Source organism: Apaloderma vittatum, unplaced genomic scaffold, assembly GCF_000703405.1.
Source record: "Apaloderma vittatum isolate BGI_N311 unplaced genomic scaffold, ASM70340v1 scaffold4795, whole genome shotgun sequence".
NCBI classification, from domain to species: Eukaryota; Metazoa; Chordata; class Aves; order Trogoniformes; family Trogonidae; genus Apaloderma; species Apaloderma vittatum.
In genome coordinates this window covers 24825-46846 of record NW_009718636.1, presented here as the reverse complement: position 1 = coordinate 46846, position 22022 = coordinate 24825, and the positions used below count along the sequence as shown (strand labels likewise).

The window sequence follows — 22022 nt, the reverse complement described above, 5'->3', positions numbered from 1 at the left end:
ATGGCAGAGGGCTAGAGCAGGGGTCGGTGCTGGGGTGGGCTCGGGTCGACTTCTGCCCTGAACCCCCTGCACCATGGGCCTGCCCGAGCCCGGCTTGCAGAGATGAGGGTCCCACCTGGGCTCAGCCACAGCCCGGTGCTTGCGCTTGAGTCTGCTGCCACCATCGCAATAGGTCCCACAACACCGGCACGTCAAGAAGTGCTTGGCTCGGTGTTTGGCCTTTGATTCGGGGGCTGGGACCACCCCTCCGGGAACGAAAATCCCAGCTGGGGCGCCCCGTGGGTCGGGCTGCCCTTTCAACCGGCTCCTTCTCCTCTGGATGGGATCCAGGCTAATGTCCGACTGGGAGGAGCAGCTCTCGTTCCAGCCGGTGCCGGCGGTCATGCTGCTCCCGTTTTGAGCCGCAAAGCCTTCCAGAACTGGGAGCCGGAGCGCTTGGACTTCTCCCCCTTCCAGGTGACGAAGGAGACGGATTCCTTCAGCTGGAGGATGCTGGGGTGGGTGCACTGCAGCGGCCTGTACTCAACCACAATGAGCTTGGTGGCGATGGCGTTCTGGCACATGATGCCCAGCTTGAACTCCAGGAGGCTGATGCTCTTCTCCGTCAAGTAATCAGGACTCAGGACCACAATCATCCTGCGGCTCCTCTGGATGAAGTCGAAAACGGCTTCGGTGGTATCTAAGAGCGCAAGGGCAGAGGAATTGAGGTGCACAAGGGAGAGGGAGCAGGGAGAGAAAAGCTGAAGGAAGCAGTTTGGTGACATTCCTGCACAGATTCCCCCTTCCCACAGAGGGAAACCTGATGCAAACCCAGCGACTTTCAGCTTGCCCACGCTCCTGCTGGCAGGGACTACAGGGGCAATAGCAGCATTTTTGCTTTGCAGTTGGTTTTTGGGAAGTTTTTCGGGAAGGCTGAAGTGGTAAATGAGAAGCCAGGATAAGCCAGGGCTGTACTCTGACTTCTGCCCTGCACGGCATCACTGCTACTCAGGGCAAGGCTGGCATTTGATAAAGGGCGAGTCTTGCTGGGGCTGCCCACAGCTCTGGCAGCCCTTTGCATGGGGAGAACAAAGTGAAACAATCTTGTAATCACGCCACAGTTCGCACTGCCAAGCCCAAGACCCACCTCTCTCCCTCTCATGATCTCTCATCCAGAAATGGAACCCTCCAAACTCAGAAAGCAAAAATGTCAGCCTGAAGCCTCTCCATCAGTTCCCCTACTTGTGATGGGTGGGTGAAAATACTGTCCTTCAAAGGATTTCTGGGGATTAATTGCAGTTTGTAAAGCTCAGCAAGATGCTTGGCTGGAATGGTGCCAGGCAAGGGCAGCATCTTTTATTATGTATGTTGAAAAGCAGCAAACCTGAAGGATGTCATTGGGCTTCTATCTATGGCTTAGGATGCTGTAAGCATATTAAAGGTGTCATGGCTAATGGGTGAGCAGTAGAAAGCATTGGAATTAATAGGGCTGCAGCACTTAGCAAATTAACCCAATATGATTAACAGAACTGTAAAAATTGAAAAAATCCCCACCCACTTAATGAGTGCTGGTGTCTGGGATGGTGCAGGGACACACCTGAGGATAATGTGGTATTCAGGCAGGACCAGAAGCACTGGAGTAAGAGCTCTTGCATACTCAGGCAAGAAAATACCTTACAGGAATGGCTTGCAAAGAGATGTTCTGGGGAGAAGAGCTCCCTGCTGCTTCCATCACCTTTTGCACCTCTAAAGCATCAGTTCCTCAGTCTGGAGAATCCTCTCCCTCCCTGCTAGTGGAGCCCTCGTCTTTCGTATAAATAAAAATACTGCTCCTTCCCTGCAATGGCAATGCCTCTTATTCTTTCCAACATTTGTCTGTCTTCTTACCTCACAGAAGAAGGTGCATTGTTGTACCTGAATGCATCTTGATACTTTACAGAACATTATTTTTTTCCAGAGATATATGACTAGCTGTAAAACTCATTGTCACTAGATTATTTGGAAACAGGAACTTGGGAAAGGGAAACCAGATGAACAATAGTCTCCTAATGGAGAAAGTAAGGCACCATTTGGTTCTTTAACATAATACTAGGGTTTAAAACAAACTATTTGGAACATTGTTTTCTTGTATACAAAATTTGGAGGGATTTCTGCCCATTGTGACAGACATAGGAAAACACCGATCAACTGAAGCCAAATGTAGATGAACTCAGTTCTGTCAGAATTGTCACTTAATGCTATGAAACATTCTTACCACCTTATTTCAAAGGCACAAAGAATTGGCAGCAATCTCCGAATTTACTGCGTCCAGTCCTCATTCAACCCTTTCTATAGCTGATTGAGATCTATTTTGAAATCAGACAAGCTTCGACATTTTGTGGAAGAAGAAAAAGCTGCTTTGCTGGTTTGAAAGCTCTTTCTTTGGGAAAATGGAATCACAGAATCATGGCAAAATGTAGGCAGGAGCAGCCCCTGGGAGGTCTCCTATCCTACCTGCCTGATCAAAAAGCACAGGCTCAATTAATGTGGGTGATTCCAACACTGCTGAAATGAAATGTTTTGATTGAGCTAACACTGATGGTTTTCTTTAATCAATTTTGAATTTGCAACACGTAACAGTTTTAGGCAGGGAAAATGCTCAAATTCCCAAAGATATATTTTATTCCTGAGAATAGGATGCATCCAGACTTGGCTGGCCGGCACAGCTTGGGATAGCTTGCGATGTTCAGTTTACAATGTATTCCCAGCTCATGAAAAATTCTGGGTAGTCACTTCACAGTGTGCAGGCCGGATGGTCCCTCCCAGCGACACCAGCAGCACAGGACAGGACAGGCAGCAATAAAGCTACGGATTTTGGGTACCAACAGAGCTGGAATTTGATACTTTCAGCTATCTGCTTTATACTAAAAAACTTCCACCTTTACTACGTGGTTGTGAAGACACTGCATATTTTTTTTGGTTTACTTGTCTACCTGAACACACCCCAGAGATGTAACAGAGGATTATGAGACATGCATTTGTCCCAGCCCAATGTAACCCGTGGGGCCATAGGTCCCCATAGCCCCCAGATCCCTAGAAGGTCACAAGTATTTATTTCGCTAGTGGTCTGGAAGAGCTAGGCACTCTCTCAACTTACCTGCTAGTATGGAAACAAGGGAAAAAGCCAAGAAAGTGGTTTGGACGAGAAAATATGAAGCTGAAGGGACATTTTCTACCCAACTACCTGAAAGGAAACCTAAGAATGAGTTTCATTTCTGTGGTTAGGGCAGATTTCCAAGATTTCTGTTTCAACACTCTGGCTTGGTCTCCCAAGCAAAGGAATGGTGTTTCCCTCCCATCTCTCCATCTGTGATTGCCGAGTGAGGGCTCTTCAGGTCAGAGACTTTCTGTGTGTGCATGTCCACTGCTGGGTGACACTTGAATGCTGCATGTCACCGTGTTTCTGCTTGCGTGGCCCTGGTAGCAGTGGTGGTGCCTCAGCATCTCCACAGGCACACCATGAAATAGAGAGGAAAATGCTCCCATCTAAGGAGATGTCCCCAAATGTTCTCAATGCTTGGACTACACACAGTCATCTTTCTTTGACAGCCCTTCGCAGATGTAATGGGGAGGAAAATGATACTTATGAGAAATGCACAAGGACTGAAATACAAAAACAAAAATGTTTTATTGAAAAGCAAAATAAAATAATACTGACACTTCACAGGCCAAGTAACACAAAGGCAAAAACATACAGAAAAGAGAAGGGAAAAATCTGGAAGAGCTGTACAACATCAAATGGCACGTGGCGAGGAAGATTTTTTTTCCAACTTGTGCCACACTGTTTCCCCGTGAAGTAACAATGAGGAGGTTTGCATGAGCTGCATATTGATAAATGTTAGGTTAGAGCACAGAAACTCAAATGAATCAACTGAACTAGACAGATGCTGTGACAGAATCCCACAATGGAAACCACATGCGGCACAGGATGAAATGGCAAGGCATATCTGAGGTGTTTTGCAGGTCTGTATTACAGCTGGGACTGGGCTTTACCCCTGGCCTGACAGCTCCCAGCAAAGCCACTGGTAAAGCTCCTGGGGCAGCAGAGCCAGAGAAAGTCCTGGTCTATTTTTTTTTTTTTTGAAAATTCTTTGAATAAAATCAGTAAAATAGATTAGGTGGATTTAACTTCCTAAAATAATCAGACTTTCTAAAACATCAGCAGAAGTTCTCTTGGTACCTCAGCCAAAAGTGAGATGTGACATAGTAAGGTCTGCAATGTTAATTGAATTTATGCATATTTTTGAGTCTAGTTTTTAAAAATCAAATAAGAGTTTAACACAGTTCTGCTTTGGCCTCAGGGCCTTCCCTCCGTCTGCAGATCCAGCAGCCAATTACAGAGATACTGAAAACACAAACAAAAAGGTGAAGCTGGGCAAGATAACATGGTTGCAATGGTTTCACAAAGCTGAGCATGGGTTTGGGTGCTATCTTATATAAATGAAGCTTTCTGGAGTGTGGGAAGCAGCTCTGACCCTCCACAGCCAGCCACGGTAGAAAAACTCATTAATAGGAAAGCTTTTTAAGCACCTCTGAGCAGGTGAGGGGCTCTACTACCTTCAGTGAAGCTGACTGCATTGTCACCTGCTTAAAGCAAAGCTTACTTGGAGTGGGGAGCAAGGTGAGAAAGCAGCTCTTTTTGTTCCATATTTGTACAGTATCTGTCCAATGGCATCGGTGGCTGCAGCTCCCTACCACCCTGTAATTAACTTTATTAATTGTAAGATGCTAAGAGCAAGGGGTTTTAGTCATGCCAGGATGCAGCCCCACACTTTTAAGGTTAGCCTGTTTACTGGGATGCTCTCAAACCTCCCTGCTCAGCTTGGTGAATAGTGCATAGACTCCAAATTGTAGTGCTTTTTTACTGCCATTATGAATGGATATGCTTCATCCACTGGACACCAACAGAGCGAAAGCATGAGTCAGAAGTGACTCAGGAGCAACCATTATCAACAAAAAATAAGCATGCACTTAGTGTGTGTAATACTGAATTACACAATTAAGTGGGCAGGCACCTGCATTGGGAGCTACAGGAGTATAGAGACACCTCCAGAGTTTGTAGTTTTATGTACCTTGTGAACAACAGTACCAGTCAATGCCAGGGCCCTGCTGTGCTTTGGTCTGTCCTACAAGGGAAGGGACACTCCCCTCCCTGGTCTGAAAAGCCTGTCTGCTGGGGGTTAACTCACCAGGCCCCCTCCTATGCCTGCTGCCCCCTGTTGAAGCAAGGACTGGTACTCAGTGGGGTTTTTTTATATTTCCATTTAGTGCAAATGTTGCAGAAGCTGAGACACATCCTCTGTTCTACAGCTGTGGGCTGGAAACAAGATGAGTAAAGATTTGCTTTGTAATGCCAAGGCTAGTTTAAACCTGAGCCCTGAACTACAAATGATGTTGTTCATACCCAGAAAACACTGAGCGTTCATAGAACAGTTTGAGTTGGAAGGCACCTTAAAGGTCACCTAGTCCAACCCTCTGCAGTGAGCAGGGACATCTTTAACTAGATCAGGTTGCTCAGAGCCCTGTCCGACACAACCTTGAACGTTTGCAGGGACACCACCTTTCTGGGCAACCTGTTCCAGTGTTTCACCACCCTCATTGTAAAACATTTCTTCCTCACATCCAGTCTGAATCTAGCCTCTTTTGGTTTAAAACCATTACCCTTCATCCTGTTGCAACAGGCCCTGCTAAAAAGTCTGTCCTCATCTTTCTTTTATGCCCCCTTTAAGTACTCGAAGGCCTCTATAAGGTCTCTCCAAAGCTCCTCTTCTCCAAGCTGAACAACCCCAACTCACTCAGCCTTTCCTCATAGTCTTACCCAGCTGGACAGGGCTAGTGGTTTTTAATAAGTTCAGAGAAGTTTGCAGTGTCTCCTGGGGAGCTGGACACATACCCAGTGTCACCCCAGAGGCCTTGGCAGCACCTTGCATAATGCCTTCCCCCAGCCAGCAGCATGGAGACAGTAGGTGCGTTCAGTAGTAAACTGGGGTCCCTTGCAGTGCTTCTGAAATCCCTGAGTTTACTCTGCTAAGAGGTATCTCTCAGACACGCTCCTTGGCCTGTATGAACGAGAGATTTCCCCCAGATTATGAGCATTACAGCCCTGAAGGATCTGGGGTACTCTGGGGAGTGCTGAATCACAGAGACTGACCATTTAGTAGAAGAAATGCTACAATACAAATATCACCTAGCAGAGGGGTTTTTTGTTAGTTTTTAAAAGCTTTTGTAACAGCCATTTCACATTGCCAAACTATCTGAATGCAGAAACGTGGGGAGCAAAGATAAGGAGCCTCAAGAGTCTACGCTCCCCTTACCAAAGGAGAAATCTGTGATCCCACAGTGATGAGGGCTTTATAGCTGGGACATGTATGAAAGGGTCTATACAATGAAGTCACCTTTCAACCTGTTCCCCAACCTCCTCAACAGGAACCAATAACCAGGATGGAGTGAAGCCACTTAAGAGAGGAAAGGAGCTCTGTCCTGGATCCTAATGACAGTCCCATAGGAACCAGATCTAGGAGTACTGGCTACACAAATACCATGCTACCACAAGGTGCTGTCTGCATCCACCTGGATAGCCCAAATTTAGACCTTGAGCACAAGGCATGTGTAGCTAATGACAAGGACATGCGCTTGCAGAAAAGAGGCGTATGCATCTTTGGTCTCTCTTCTGCCAGGGCAGTCGAAAAGCTGCAGTGAGGCATGACCGTCCTCTAAAATGCTTGGGACATAGTCCTTCATGGCAAAAACCACGAGTTCATTCCCACTTCCTGGCCTAACTTGTGGATGTTTGGGGTTTGGTTTGGTTTGTTTTCTGACGGCGTCAAACATTTTTCAGGGATACGCATGAGCCCATCAAGGCTCAAACTCCTGCTAATTTTTTTCACTGGCATTTCCACCTGCAGCTGCTTCCAGAACCTGCCCTTTGGGAACTTGGATTTCTCGCCTTTCCATTTAATGACAGTCAAGGCCGCCTTGGCCTGCTTCAGCTCCTTCACTTTGCTCTTCTTGATGGCTTTGTACTGCACTAGAATGACTTTGATGCTGCCCTTGGAGGCCATATTCTCTAGGCCAGCCTTGAGCTCCAGCAGGGCCTGTGTCCCCTGCAAGACGTAGTTGGGGCTCAGGACAACAAGCAGATGCCGGCTTTTCTGGATGAAGCTCAGGGTTTCGTCTGTGACAACTGGGAGAAAGAAACATTGAGGTGGTTAGTGATGGCTGAGAACATGCTGCTGAGCTGCTGGTGTGACACCATGTGACTCTTGAGGGGGACAATAAAATCCTCTAGAGACCTTCTCCAGAACTACACTGGTGCTTCCCAGCCTTGCAACCAATTCCAAGTAGGGCTTCCTACACCATTGCCGGTACCCACTGCCCCATACAGTGACATCTTCTGCTCCCAGCCCCAGGCTGCCTACAAACATGTTTCCTCCTCCCCACGCCATGCAGAGATGCCTGAGGTAGCTACATCTAAAAGGCACTGTAGTATGTGTCAGTGACATCACCCAATACTGTGAGAATGCCATGTGGCCAAGAGGGCTGCTCTGGCAGGCTCAGATGTAGCTTCCCTCTACTAAGACTGGAAGAATAGGCTCTCTGGAGCAAAGTAAGAAAGATGCCAGGTGGGCAACACGTGACTTCAAGGGAAAGACTCGGCCTGAAGAGGCATCAGGAAGCTCAAGTGTCTACAGCTACATCCTCCTCTGGCAGACGTCCAAAATGACCCTGGGTAATCCTTTCACAGCTCTTGCCTTGGTTGCCCCACACCGAACACACAGTGTCCTCATGGGTTACTTTCCTTCAGAAATACTACCATCATAATGCCTGTTCTTCATCCAGCTGCTCCTGTTGCTGTCATTAATGAAAGCAGATTTGAGTGCTTCTAGAAGTGACAAAGTAAACTGCTCTGAGGACTTCTAATGAAGTGTCTCAAAATTGAGACCCTCTGAGCTGGAGACATATCACAGTAACTGTGGATTCCCTTTGATTTTCTAACATCTGCAGGTAGACTGTCCTTGGGCACCTTTCTGTGATTAATGTGAAAATTCCTTGTAAGTGTGGACCCTAGTGCTTGCACTCTCTGCTGCAGGACCTCCCACACTTCATTGACAAAGAAACACCCTTGACTAGTCAGAAAATACAACAGAGAATAAAATAATGCTGACAGGCAACTTCATTTAGCTGTCAAGCATGTTCGATTAATTCCTGTCAGCAAACTCACAGGATAATCCATCTCCCACTGTTTCTTCATCAAGGACAACATAACTCTCTACCCGTGACACAGATGCACACTCTGGAGGCATGACACCAGCTGCCAAAAGCTATTTCCTTGCCCAAGAAGAAGATTAGTCAAATCCTAGCTAAGAAGCAACGGGGAAGCCCCAGGAGCGCTGCGAACGGCAGTGCAATGACGAGCTCCGCAGGGCTGGTGCTGGACTGAGGCTGGCAGTGACTGCCACATTGAGGGTGAAGGGCTGGGAGCCCAGGAGAGCTGTGCTAGGAGGAAAATGAGACCCTCCAAAAGGAAATGGGAAGGATGGCAAGAAACAGCAGAGCAAACAGGAGTTGTCTTGAGAAACAACTGGTGAGAACAGCCCAGAGCAAACCTGCTCTGAGCCTGGCACTGGCATCAAGCAAATAGATTCCGGAGGGTGCCCTCCCACATCATTCAGGCTCTCCCTAGAAGGAACAGCAGCAGGACTGCAGCTGTCTCCCTGTCCCCTGAAGCATGCAAAGACCTCAAACTTAGAGGTGTTTTGTCCTGGCAACGATCTAGGAGATAAAGATATCGGATCTCAGGCTGATTCTGCTCCTCTGACACGCAGCTAGGCTGGGGCTCCAGCAGTCCCTCCTGTCCTACCTGAAGGGACCCCAATGAACTTTATCAGCACAGGTTCCATCATCTGTGGGGTCCTGACCCAAGGCCCATCAGTACAAAGTGGGGCAATCTGCACTGGCAGAAGGTTTGAACTTTTAGTAGCCATCAGGGATCATACAGCCAACTCAGCCCCCAGGACACTGGAAATTGAGTGTTGGCTAGATCTGTGCCCTGGCTGTGGCATCTGTGTAACTGTATGTGTATCTGTATCGGCATGTGTATCTGGAGAGCTGCACAAACTTCCATTCTTGGTGATTTCCTGCATCCCTCCAGCAGACGCTGTGTCTAGAACTTTGTATGATTTAGCTGAAACAGTGAAAGAAATTTACACCTTAGTGAAGAGATGTCTCTCTACCTGCAACAGAGTACTCTTAATCATAACAATTTAATCATATGCCGTGGTAGACACAGACTCTCTAATTAATGAGGGTGAGCAGGAAGCCTTTTGGGAGTGCACGTTATCTTCTTGCTGATGTTGGCACAGTGCTCTCTACACCTCCCTGAAGGAGACACTCATGTTTTTTACAGGCCTCTGCGAGCTAACAGTCTGGCCCAGTATCACATTCCCCCTGCCTCTTTCCTTTTTAACCTTGACTTTAATCCCCTTTTTTAAGGCAGCTCAGAGGGTTTGTACGAAGGCTGGTGGTCCGGTTCCCTCATGTTGATAGATCAATCACTCCCACACATCACTCCTACAGAGAGCAATTGAAACGACCAGCAACCACCACCTGCCCACTGCAGCCTTTTTTATGTCCTGGAGCATCTGCAACATTGTCATGTAAAGCAAAAACATCAGAAAACACTGAGAGAGAGCATTAATTGAGACGGGGAAAAAACCCCAAAAGATAAGGTTAAACTGGATAGGCCAAGGCCGATCAATTATCAGTAGCCCAAAAAACAACAGAGGGGATGCGCAGAGAGCACAGCCCCCTGCGAAATACTTACTTCCCCCAGGTAGGCTGTCTCTGTCGAAGATACACAGCTTGTACCCAAACTCATTCTCCAAGACTCCCCTCAGCGTCAGCAGCACAAATTCCTCCTCCTCCGCATTGCGTGCGTAGGACACGTACACATCGTACTCCTTCCCGTCTGAGCGTTGGGAGTGCAGAGAAACACAAACAGCAGAAGAGATGCTCGTGATACTGCACACGCTGAGCCTTTGACTTCATGGGAAAAGCAGACGCGAAGGCTCTCTCTGAGCCCAGGTTAAGACTCATCGATTTCCATAGTTACAAGACAGCAGCGCTGCTGCTCTGACGACCCTGAACACACAGGTACTCACACTCCTGGGTTGCTGAGAGGCTTGAGACCACAGCAAGATGACCAACCCGTTCAGTTCAGGGTCCTTTTGTCTTTTAACATCTCTGGCGTTGCTTCCTCTCCCTGCTGTCAATCCATATAAGCAATCCCACCAGACAGAGACTTGCACCCTGCCTACGCCCTCCAAGAGCCACCCTTGGCAAGTTCACACCACAAGCTGCAAGGGCTCAAACACGCTCCTCAGAGGAAGAAATCTCAGCTCAGAGTCCCAAGAGATGAACTCACTAGCACAGGGAAGCTGTAGAAGAACTGAGGACAGAAGGGTGATTTCCAGATCCATTCTTTTGGATGCCTTAACACATTTTAAAGCAAATCACCCTGGATTTGTGAATCCTTACATAGAGTCACCAGAGAAAACAGGGACTTACTGAAACTTGATGACTTATCTTGACCATCTAGATTGGATGAAACAACTAGCCATCAGCAGGGCAGTGCCCCAGAGAGCCTGACATGTCCATGCTTCACTTCTGGAGAGAATAGAGAGGACTTCTCTCTGCTTTTCCCAGTCCTAAACCTGACTCCTCTTGCTCTAAAATGACCCACACAACTGAATGCAGGTATAGAAAAGGAAGGTCAGAATGTCATTAGGCTGTGAAGAGGGTTAAAAATAGCTAATATAAAAATTCCTATATGAAAACGAAGGGTTTGGTCTGTGGCAGGATAAAACATTTAACTCCTTTAACTCCTTACCTAGGACGGTTTCATCTGTTCCAAAATGAGCCCGATAGAAGAGGACCATTTCAAGCCAATAAACGTGATAGATGACTATCAGCACCACAATGAGCAGGATGGTTGCCCCCAGTCCACAGGCCAGCTCCACGGTGTACTTCGGTGCTACAACTGGGTTTGGAAAGAAATAGGGAGTCTGGTTTACAGAACAGGCTGGGCTTGAGCTTGTGTCACATGCAGCCAAACATCATAGAGGAACAGCCAAGAGCCAAACTGGCCCTTCAGAGGAAGGTGGCCAAGCCAAGGCTTTTCTGGCAGGACACAGGATGGCTGGCCACCCTGGAATCCCCATTCTGGGTTACTGGGTCTTGTTAGGTTGACAGAGTAAATCAAAGCACAGGCTGGACTTCTGTCTCTGAGCGAGAGCCTCGGAGTAGCCAGATGGTAGAATGACCTTTTGACAGAAACCATCCGCACAGTCCAAAGCCAGTTCATGAACTGATCTTCTCAGCAGTATGTGCAAGGTCTTGGGGCAACACAACAGCACTTACTTCTAGGAGAGCCAACCAAAGCTCATCTGCAGCAAAATAAAGACAATGGCTACCGTTTTCCCTCCTCATCACACACACAGTTCTCGTGGCTTGTCCCAGACCGACACCCAGGATATAACTAATCACGACCTGATTGTTTTCTACCAGGAAAGAAGAATCAGCGTTCATTAAAGAAAAGCCGTAATGCTTGCAAACAAATAGGACAATCTGTGGACATCAAGCCAGAACATCACAGGTTCACCCCTCCAACTCAGACAGTGTCTGTCACGCCACTGCTGCTTCTTTGTACTAGGGATGGAAAATAACTCTTCTAACTGTATCCCTGGGCAACTGCTTTTATGGTGATTCAGGTAGCAGCCAACACGCACAGTGGCAAACTGCATGATAAAAGAATAGCAGTGAGTGGAAACATCACCAAATTCCAAGATTTAAGAAGTTTTATTAGAAACTGAATTACAAAAAAGAAAACAGAAGGAATTTAACAACTTTCATTAGGTGATGAGCAGCAGAAGTACACGAGAAGGAGAGGGAAATCATCCAGAAAAATCAGGGAAATGTATATAACTTAATGTAATGAAGGAGCTGGAGCCAACATACATAGCTACTTGCTAAAAACTGGACGACAAGTGCTGAGGGGATAGGTTCTGGCATGCTTGATGTTCCTATGCGCAGTGGGATGTTCTGCAGTGAGCTTAGCTTAAGGTTGCTCTGCCAGCAGTGGTTGGGGATGGTTCTTGCATTTTGCTGTGGAACAGAGCAGAAAGGAGGGGAGGTGAGTAACCAGGACTGCTCAGAGCAAACCCACTCAACTGCCCAGGAGGAGACAGAGGAAGAAGAGATCAGTGTTCCAGGAAACAGCATTTAGGTACTGCCGTATAGAGAAGTAAGGTGAAGAATTTATATTCGCTTCCGTTACATGTACAAATGTTATCACCTCAGAAGAATTATGTATGTAGGATGAACACACTGGCAGATGGTTTCAACCCTTCTCAGTTATGTGTTTGGTCTATTGTTCCTTCCTAATGATGAAAAGGTTTGTCTCAAAGAAATGGGACTGAAAAGGAAGGAGGACAAGTATCAAGAAGGAAGAGAAAGAGCTCTTCCAGTAAAGACCTCAGTAAGCCTTCCCATGCTAATAGGGCAGAGTGGGGGAAGAAGGTGTCTGGCATGAGCTACACAAAGCAGGGCAGTGCCCCTTCGCGGAAGGGGAGGTCCAATTTACAGTGAGCAGGTGTTGAAGCTCTAGATGACATTGCTAAGGAGGCAGAAATATCCACCTTAATCAGGAAGCCTTACACACCTATAGTGAAGGGCTAAGTTCTTACTACTGAGAGGTGGTCAGGGAAACAGGAACAAAATCTTTGATGAAATAAAGATGCAGGAAAAAATCTACACTGAATAGAGTTGGATCAGTCCATAGCATCCATGCTGAGATGGCTGTATATAGACCGGAGCATCATCACAGCAAGGAGTAAAATCACAGAGCATCATGGTGAGACTGTCTCATTTGATGAAATCACTTGATGAAATACAGCAAGAGAAAGTGTAGGGTCCTACATCTGGGCAGGAACAACCCCAGTTGTTCCAGTATAGGTTGGGGAACGATCTGTTAGAGAGCAGTGTAGGGGAAAGGGACCTGAGGGTCCTGGTAGACAGCAGGATGACCACAAGCCAGCAATGTGCCCTTGTGGCCAGGAAGGCCAATGGCATCCTGGGCTGTGTTAGAAGGGGAGTAGCCAGTAGGTTGAGAGAGGTCCTCCTGCCCCTCTACTCTGCCCTGGTGAGACCGCATCTGGAATATTATGTCCAGTTCTGGGCCTCCCAGTTCAAGAAGGACAGGCAACTGCTGGAGAGAGTTCAGCGCAGAGAAACTAAGATGATTAAGGGAGTGGAGCATCTCCCTTATGAGGAAAGACTGAGGGAGCTGGGTCTCTTTAGTCTGGAGGAGACTAAGGGGTGACCTTATTAGTGTTTATAAATATATAAAGGGGGAGTGTCATGAGGATGGAGCCAGGCTTTTCTCGGTGGCAAACAATGACAGGACAAGGGGCAGTGGAATCAAGCTGGAACACAAGAGGTTCCACTTAAACTTGAGAAGAAACTTCTTCTCAGTGAGGGTGACAGAACACTGGAACAGGCTGCCCAGGGAGGTTGTGGAGTCTCCTCCTCTGGAGACATTCAAAACCCACCTGGACGCGTTCCTGTGTAACATCATCTAGGTGTTCCTGCTCTGGCAGGGGAATTGGACTACATGATCTTTTGAGGTCCCTTCCAACCCGTAGCATACTGTGATACTGTGAAGCGATGCAGTATGACAGCAATAATATAATACAGCAGTGCGTGCAGAACAGTGTGTGTTGGGGAAAAAGGCCTGATGGAATTACTTGTTCCCCTGCTGTTTTGCAGGGAAAGGCTCAAGGCAGAGCAGGAAGCCCTCTCTGAACACACCTCATTTCACACCCATGCTCTGCAAGTGTTTTACCTTTCATGCGCACTATGGCTTGGCTATGATCCTCGCCTTTGGCGTTTCTGGCATAGCAAGTATAATTCCGTTTCAAGTCTTCTGCTGTGGCTTTTGCAACTGTTAGAGTCCTTATGATAGTTTTGTCTTCAAAATCTCTAGTAATTTCACTGTAAGAGAAAAACTAGAGCATCACATATGTGAAACTGCAACAAGTTCTTAGTGACAAGTATTCCTTTCCCTGACGTAAATCGATTCTTTCTCATAAAAAAAAAACCCACAACAAAACCTAAAACAAAGCCAGTTAAGCTGAAATATATAAATCGATATACATTTCAGATTCTAATACAGCTGCAGCTGTTGCTTTATCTGGTTTTCCTTAATACTTATTTTGCCACTCAATTTTCTCATTGCAGCTGTGTTACACTGCATTTCAGAAATAAAGTTCTTGCTTACAAAGCAACAAGATCTCATGAACTCAGTATGCAGAGGCCACGTCACATTCCCTTTGCAACCCTGGATGAATCACTCTGTCTCCCTCTACTTGAATTGATCATCTGCAAAATGGGGATAATAGTGCTTCCTTTCGCTTTTTCTTTTTCTACGTAGGTTTGCAAACCGACTGGAGCAGCGATTGCCTTCTGCATGTAATTCAGCACCTAGGAAACGGGACTTTAGATACAAATGAAGGTTCACATTACTACATTACCTGTGTGTCACTTTTATCTTGGAGTCTGTGATGTCATCTGTGTTTTTACCATCTATGGTCCACCACACCTCAGTCCGGGAGTCCTTCAAGAAGGTGAAGAAGACCTCGCAGGGCAGAACAAGGTCCTCTCCTGGAAAGAAGACCATGGTGAGGTATTGCAAAGCAGGAACAGCATAACTCTGACTTTTGTGCTTTCCAGTGATCCTACCAGCCTGAGCTCTCACTCCCTTCAGGAGGGAATGAGGTCAGCATCCACCTTCAGACATCTGGTAACAGTTTAACACCCTGGATGTGTTTATCACAGCTGAATACATAGGAAAAAAATATCCTGCCTTCTCAAACGTGTTACAAATTCCTTGACTGCACCAAGTGACCCACACAAAAGGATGCTCCATGCCAATCACTTCCTTAGAAAGCCAGGCAGTATTAATCAGTCCCCCTGCACAGGAGACAGACGCCATAAAGCAAAGGATCCAGCCCCACAAGAGCATTTTGGTGCGAGAATACTCTTTCAGGCTTCCCCTCAAGATCGGCTTGAGGGTGTGAATAGCTTTGTGATCAGCCCGTAAGTGATTTTATCTTATAAAGTGTCTATGGAAGAAGTCTGACATTTTAAGTCTGATGTTTAAGTCTGACTTTTAGGCGAAGACTCTGCTGCTAATCATTGGCATCACTTTTATTAGATGGGACGTGATCCATTCAATATAGGGAATTGCTCCAAAGAGCTATCAGTCTAAACAGATGGGGTGGGAGACGGGGTGTGGCACCCCCTTACACAATGCTGTGAGGCTGGCAAAAGGAAAGCTGTCCTTGACTAGGAAGTAAGCAGCCAAAAAGGGAGAGGAGATGAGCAAGCAGTGGCCAGCAGGCTGAAGCCACTGAGAGGCCGAATGAGGGAGGGCTGGAACAAGCCACAGCCAAGGACAGGGCTGAGACAAGGTCTCCCTAAGGTTTCCCTAAGCAGCTGAGTGTCTCCATTTCATCTGCTTCTGCAGCTGCAGTCCTGCATGTCTGTGCCTCAATATCTTTATTTATGCTTGCAAAACCAACCTTTTATATCTGTGCTCTCCTATCCTGGCAGAGAACTAGCCCCACACTCACTGTCTACCAGGTAACTCATAGCAGCTCATGTGCTCTGCAAGGGCAAGGGCTGGGGATGCAGTCCCCATCCCAGCAGGAAGGCTGCCAGGGCAGCAGTAGCAGCGAGCATTGCAATTTACCTGCTTCCACTTCGTAGACAATTTCCTCAATCGGAGAGGTGAATTGTGGTGGCAAGGCCCTGTTCGGAGATCCTGCGGGAGAGAACAGACAGCCCCATCATGGGGACCCGGACTTCATGAGATCCTGGGGTCCTTGAAGACTCGCACATGATGCCCTCATACCCTGCTGCACGTGCCCCAGTCTAACTGTTGATACAATCCTGCTGCAACTCCATGCAAAGATCTAACCCTCATCCCCAAATTTAGGGCCAAACTCAGATTTTGAGGCTCCTTTGAAGTTTAGGTAAGTCTAAATACAAGTTTTTGGGCCTCTCACATCAGAAGAGCTCCATATCCCTCTCATCTCCCACTCAACATCTCCTACAGTGCACAACCTGTACCAGTTGCTTTTTATTGTTGCTTCTGAAAATCAAAATAGAAACATCATTTCCTGTCACAAGCATTTAATTCAGCTCTTCAAGCAGCAATTGCCACAGGACTCAGCACGTGCTCTGTTGTTCACTAGGTTCTTAAGCTCTGTCCACAATTCTCTGCCAGGTAGGCTGAGGCTCTGTGCCTGGGATAGACCCATCCAAGCACTGGGCTGGGTAACTGGAGCCCTGGCTGGCTGAGTAACAGTCTCAACCTCAGCACACGAGGCTGTGAGATTGCAAGAAGACTGAGACAAGTTGGCTACAATGAGACAGTCTCACAAATAATGATGAGAAAAGGGCACCGGACACAAAAAAATAAGTGCCAGGGTTATGCATCCACCTGCCAGCAGAGGGTAGCCCTGGCCATCTCACGGGCTGTGTCTCACCAGCCAAGCCTGGTCATTCTCTGCGCTGTTTAGGGCACTCGACATGGTGGTGGGTAGGACCTCCAGTGCAACGCGTTCTGGGCAGTCACACGAGGCTGACCCCAGCAAGCAAAAATCTATCACATCAGTTGAGTAATACAGATTCAGCAATGCAGATCCACAACCACAAATGGATCTTGTGACGGATTCGGATCTTGTGACGGATTCTTCTGTCTGTTTTTACCACTTCTCCAGTTATCCAAATTCAATTTTACATATTTTAAAGTCATTCTTACCCACCACCTTCATCTTTATGGTTCTGGTGAGATTATAGGTTCTTCCATGGTCCTTGAATGTCACAACACAAGTGTAATTCCCTTTATACGCGCTCCGCACAATGTGGATGACAAGCCTGGTTCCCTGGGGGTATCGTTCACTGAAGGCATCCACCAAGCTGCAGTTCTGGAGTCAGGCAAAAAAACACTTGAGATTTGGGATTCAAAAGGTTTATGGTTTAAATATTGGTTAAATGCTACTACAAAGATCTAATTTTAAACTATGAATATGATACTTGGGATTGCGATGTAGGTCAGACCTAAATCCCACAAACTTCGAGCATGCTGGAATACAAACCGGTACGTTCACCTCAAAAAGGAGATGATGAAGCAGATGACCCTAACAGTTTTATCGCACTTTAAATGCAGACAATTTTATGAAAGAGATCTTTTTGATCCAGAAATATATTTGCATCCAAGGTGAGCACCTCAGCAGTGGAGAGTAAAAGTTAAAAAGAGAGATGGGAAGAAAATTATTGCGTACTCACAAACGGATACTAAGACTAAAGGACATGTACCCCATTGATGTCAGTGGGTCTAACTCTTTCAGGACTAATCAAACTACCCTGACTGACTTCAGCTGAGGACAAGGCCACAAAATTGATAACTGGTAAATGAGAATCTATAGTACAGAAACCTTAATAACTCTTCTATTTCTGTCAGGCAAGGCAGGAAAGCTCTGCCAAGTACCAAACTAGATTTCCCTTTTCAGAAAGGGGTTATGCAGATGACATCTTGATTGTCATAAAACCCAAAGATGTACACATTTTCTACGAGATTATTTCTGAATGGTACATTTCCCAATCAGATATATCCTAATGGGGCAGTTTAAGACAGGGGTCATATACCATTTTTAATGATTTTTATTAGGCATAGGATGACTTGCTGTCTGAGAAATTACTTCCATGGGGCTTTTCTGTTTAATTGTGCTAACTGATTGCTGAGATGTGAATTTCAATGAATGGTACAAGTAAAGCATTTCAACTACTGGAGTGAAACTGCTCCTCTTGGATACAAGACTAAAGTTTTTCCTGAAGGATTTTAGAGTTGTTGTTTTTTTTTCTTTTGGTGTGGCTTTTTTTTTTTTAATCAGCAGATATATTTGTTGCCAACTTTATTATTAAATTCCCTTATACAGGAGCTTCTATCTAGAAATCCAAAAGCACTTTATAAGCAGTTAGATAATCCAGCCCCATAACCCTCCAGCTGCACAACCCCTGAGAATTCTTTTTCTCTCTTGACTAAAGGCATCCACCTAGAGAAAAACATTGAGGTCAAAATTTAATAAAACTGAGCAGTAATTCTGTAGGCAAGAGCCTGAAGATGGCTAGAGACAGCCTAATTATCAGAGCAGTACAGAGGGTGGGTTAGGAATATCTCCATCTTCAGGAAAGAGGTTTGCTGGATTGTGTCAAACAGGGTACCCATGGTCCTTACAAAGGCCTGACGTACAAATTCATTTCCTGACCTCAGAGGATTTGGGGAAGGACGTTATTGTCATTAGCAGGTAGTTGCTTTGTTCTGGTTTTTTGTTTGTTTTTTTTTTACAGAAGAAGGAATACAAATCACAGTTTCCTTTACAGCAATAGTGACTGGCTCAGGCAGCAGATCAGGTATATTGCCCAGAGCTGAACTGTTTCATGCTAGAGTATTCTCCACCTCATGCTACAGTATCCTCTGTTTGTGCACACTGGTTAAAAAAAGTTTCAGTGTTAGCTCTCCATTCCCTTCCAAGAGCAGTTTTACCCTTCAACTCAATGGAAACAAAGCTCTTAAAATTAGTAAAGCTTCATTAACAGCTCCATCAGCGGGAAGACTGCGAAACATAGCTTCATGATTCTCAGGCCAACCATTGCTTTTTCAAGTACAACACTGCATTTCCCCACTGCCCAAATAAGCCCCCTCTTACCAAGTACCACTTGACAGTTGGTGTAACACTAGCAGGGTAAAACCCATCAATATCTGGACATACGATCTTCTCATTGGCATGCTCCAAGTAGAACAACTCCTCAATGGGTTTTATGGAACGGCTCACACAGGAGTGTTGGTCTTTTGGAACAACCTCCAAGGGAAATGCAACTTTGCTGCAGTAGGTTGTATTTCTAAAGACAGAGAAGGATAGGGCTGATTACTTGAAACTTGTTTGCTCCTGCAGCAGTGGAATGAAATAAAAATCGCATCTGCAATAATGAGCATCATAGTGCTGATGAGGTGTATACAGCCTTAGCTGACTCATTTGTAAGTGGGAAAGAAAACACCATGAGAGATGGCCACACTAGCTCACAAAAGCCTATAAAGATGACTAACAAGCAACATCCACTCCCCTGCTGGTAAAGCAGATAATAGGGTCAAAGACACGATGAACAAGAGACAATGCGAGGAAGATCAAAAAGAACTCTTGTGTTCAGCGCATAGCAGATGTTATGTTCATTTTGTACCATACTTAGAGACACTTTTAATTTCCTAGAAGTCTGAATCTCATGAATCTTTGCCAAATTAGCATGCAGTCAAAACATTACCCCTGCACATCTGAAGCTATTTTTACTCTAGACATACAGATCACTACTTAATGGTGAGTGCCTGTGGATTTTGCCATGGGCTCAGCAGTATTATTTTCATGGACACTTGCAGCTAGCAAGGAGAGGCATGCTCATTAATGTTTGCAAGGCTCCAAGCATTATTACGATGTAAATTGGCTCAGCACTGAGCAGCTTTATAATTGTAACATTCTTTTCCCACTAATGCTTATGTAAATGGTCTTCTCCCTACAGAAAGATCTGGTGCTAACAGCACAATTTTCCCCGCTTTCATCAAAGTCCTTTGATTACGCTGAAGACATAGAGAAGCTGCACCACACCACCTACCTGAGCATGCATGTATAATTCCCGGTGTCATTGAGAAGAGCAGGCCAAAACCAAAGGGTGTCTTTCTCCTTACTGATGTGATTGTCCGGGAGACGAAAATTAATGGGCTCCTCCAGATCCCGGTCCTGCCCGATCCTGTACCAGATCAGAGTTAAGCCAGCAGAATGGGCTGTGCTGTAGTTGTACTTCAAGAAGGTCTCAAAAAGTGGGCATTTGATCTTGGCAGGTTCCCCATCATAAATCTGGATCTGCTTCATGGTGTCCACGCCCCAGTCATCGCAGCGTTCTGCAACCAGGAAGAACAAGGTACTTGAGCTAGCAGGCCTATAGCTGAAAACCAGTTCTGCCCACATGCCCCACAGCCCTTGGTACTGTCACCAGTAAAATCAGAGGCAAAACCGTAGCATTTTCAGTGAAAACAAAATGAGCTTTTAAAAAGCAGAGCAAGAATATTGTGTTTATTTCCAGAGAACCTGAAAACCTCCACTTTCATTTGCACATCTACGTATCTTCCAAGCTATCTATCCCCCATCAGGAGGAAAGGACAGGATATTCCCACGTAACACTAAGCTTCCTAGAGAGGTCCAAGAAAATTCAACTCTAAGATCTTGTGTGGAAAGATAAAATTTGGATGAAAACAATGCTAGAAGTGTGTGTGCATCCATGCACGGTGACAGGGAAGATGGAAACAGAGGCATTGAAATAAGAGAGGAAAAAAAATAACAATGTGAGCATCAATCCTCCTTTAGAGCTATGGGCCATTGCCACGGCCAGAAGCAGCTGGTCCTGGGAGCAAGGACTTGTCTTTTCCGTGACGGATTCATGCATCTGTGCACGCTATGATAACACAAAGAGTACAAGCACTAATATGTGACACATAGTGACTCTTTATACTGAAGTTTGGGAATGGATGCTGAGGGGCAGAAGAGACAGAACGGAGGAGGTGGCAGCAGGTTCTCTTGGGGATCCCCAGGCAGTCCCCAGGTGCAATCCCCAGGCACAGTTCAACAGGCTCAGTGTGGCTCACAGCAGACTCAGTCTGACATAGAAACTGGGCAGCACAAGGGAAAAAGCAGAAAAACAAAAAAACAACTGTTCGGTGCCTTTTTTCCTCTTTTTAGTCTTAATTTTTTCCTGTCATTAGTGAATAGCTCCAGAATAAACAGCAGTCAAACCTCATTTCTCTCCCGAGTGCTCCTTTCCACTCCTCCTGCCCATCAGGATGCTCCGTCACAAAGGGACTTGAAGCAAGCAAAGCACAGTACCAGGGTGTCAGCAAACCTGAGAGCAACCTACACTGCCAGCGCCCGCTGAGACACACGGAGAAGCTGCTGTCACTGCATCTCCCGTGTCCCCGCGCTGACGAGGCTGAGCGTGGCACGGCTCGCTTCTCAGCGTGCCTCTTGTAGGTGCTGGGAGGCATCAGCTGGAGCAGCCTGATGTCTGAGAGCCCAAACCGAGTCAGGCAGGAGAGGGGTGTGCTGCCCGCAGCGCTCGCCCGGAGCAGTGTCTCAGCATATCACAGCCACCCCAGAGAGACGACGCTGCAAAGCCTCTCCGGTTTGCAGATACTAGAAGATCTCAGAGCGAGAGGAAAAACAGAACACAATATGCTCTTTGAGCCCAATTCTTCTGAACTGACTTCACAGGCCCAAAGCAGAATTTCTGGCTTTTTATCTTCCTTAAATAGACAGTGGGATGTATCTTGGCCCCAAATTCATACTTAATTAAAAAAAGCAAAGAGATAAACCTTTGAGAAGATGACCCACAGTGCTCAAAGGCAGCAATGCTAACTCCCGTGGCTCAGCAATGGTTAGTCACAGTGAGGAAAAATCTGGGCCAGTAAGAATAGAAATGTTTTCTGGCGGGTTTACACATAAACATAAATGCAAACTGCACTGCTCCTTCTGTGGTACGCCCAATGCCCATATGACAGAGTGCTACTTCTGGAGGAAGCGAATGAATTAGGCTAGGAGCAGGCAGTGAAGCTACTCAGAGTGCAAGTATTTGCCAGTAGGAACCCCAAATTCAAATGGCTGGAGAGTGCCATCGCTCATCATCTGAAAAAACATCTAAATATTTCTTTCAAAAGTGCATATTGTCATCCCGTACAGCTGCTAGCACAGGCAGCGCCAAGGCTCATTTTGAAAGACCAAACCACTACTGGAAGCCCTATACCATGGGAAGGTGCATAGTCACCAGTCACCACCATGGTCAAG

The 22022-nt window shown here is 46.3% G+C and overlaps 1 protein-coding gene across 1 annotated transcript; it reads right to left on the bottom strand.

The window, feature by feature from the left end:
• Nucleotides 1–72: 72 nt before the first annotated feature.
• IL1RAP (interleukin 1 receptor accessory protein) lies at nt 73–21226 on the bottom strand (the record flags this gene model as incomplete). Its single annotated transcript, XM_009870308.1, is given in 11 exon segments — nt 73–392; nt 395–679; nt 9842–9985; nt 10907–11056; nt 13919–14055; nt 14607–14736; nt 15827–15898; nt 16901–17066; nt 18849–19041; nt 19804–20089; nt 21046–21226. Coding segments are annotated over 11 exon segments (2064 nt in total), but the record flags the coding sequence as incomplete, so codon positions are not given.
• Between the last annotated feature and the right edge of the window lie 796 nt (nt 21227–22022).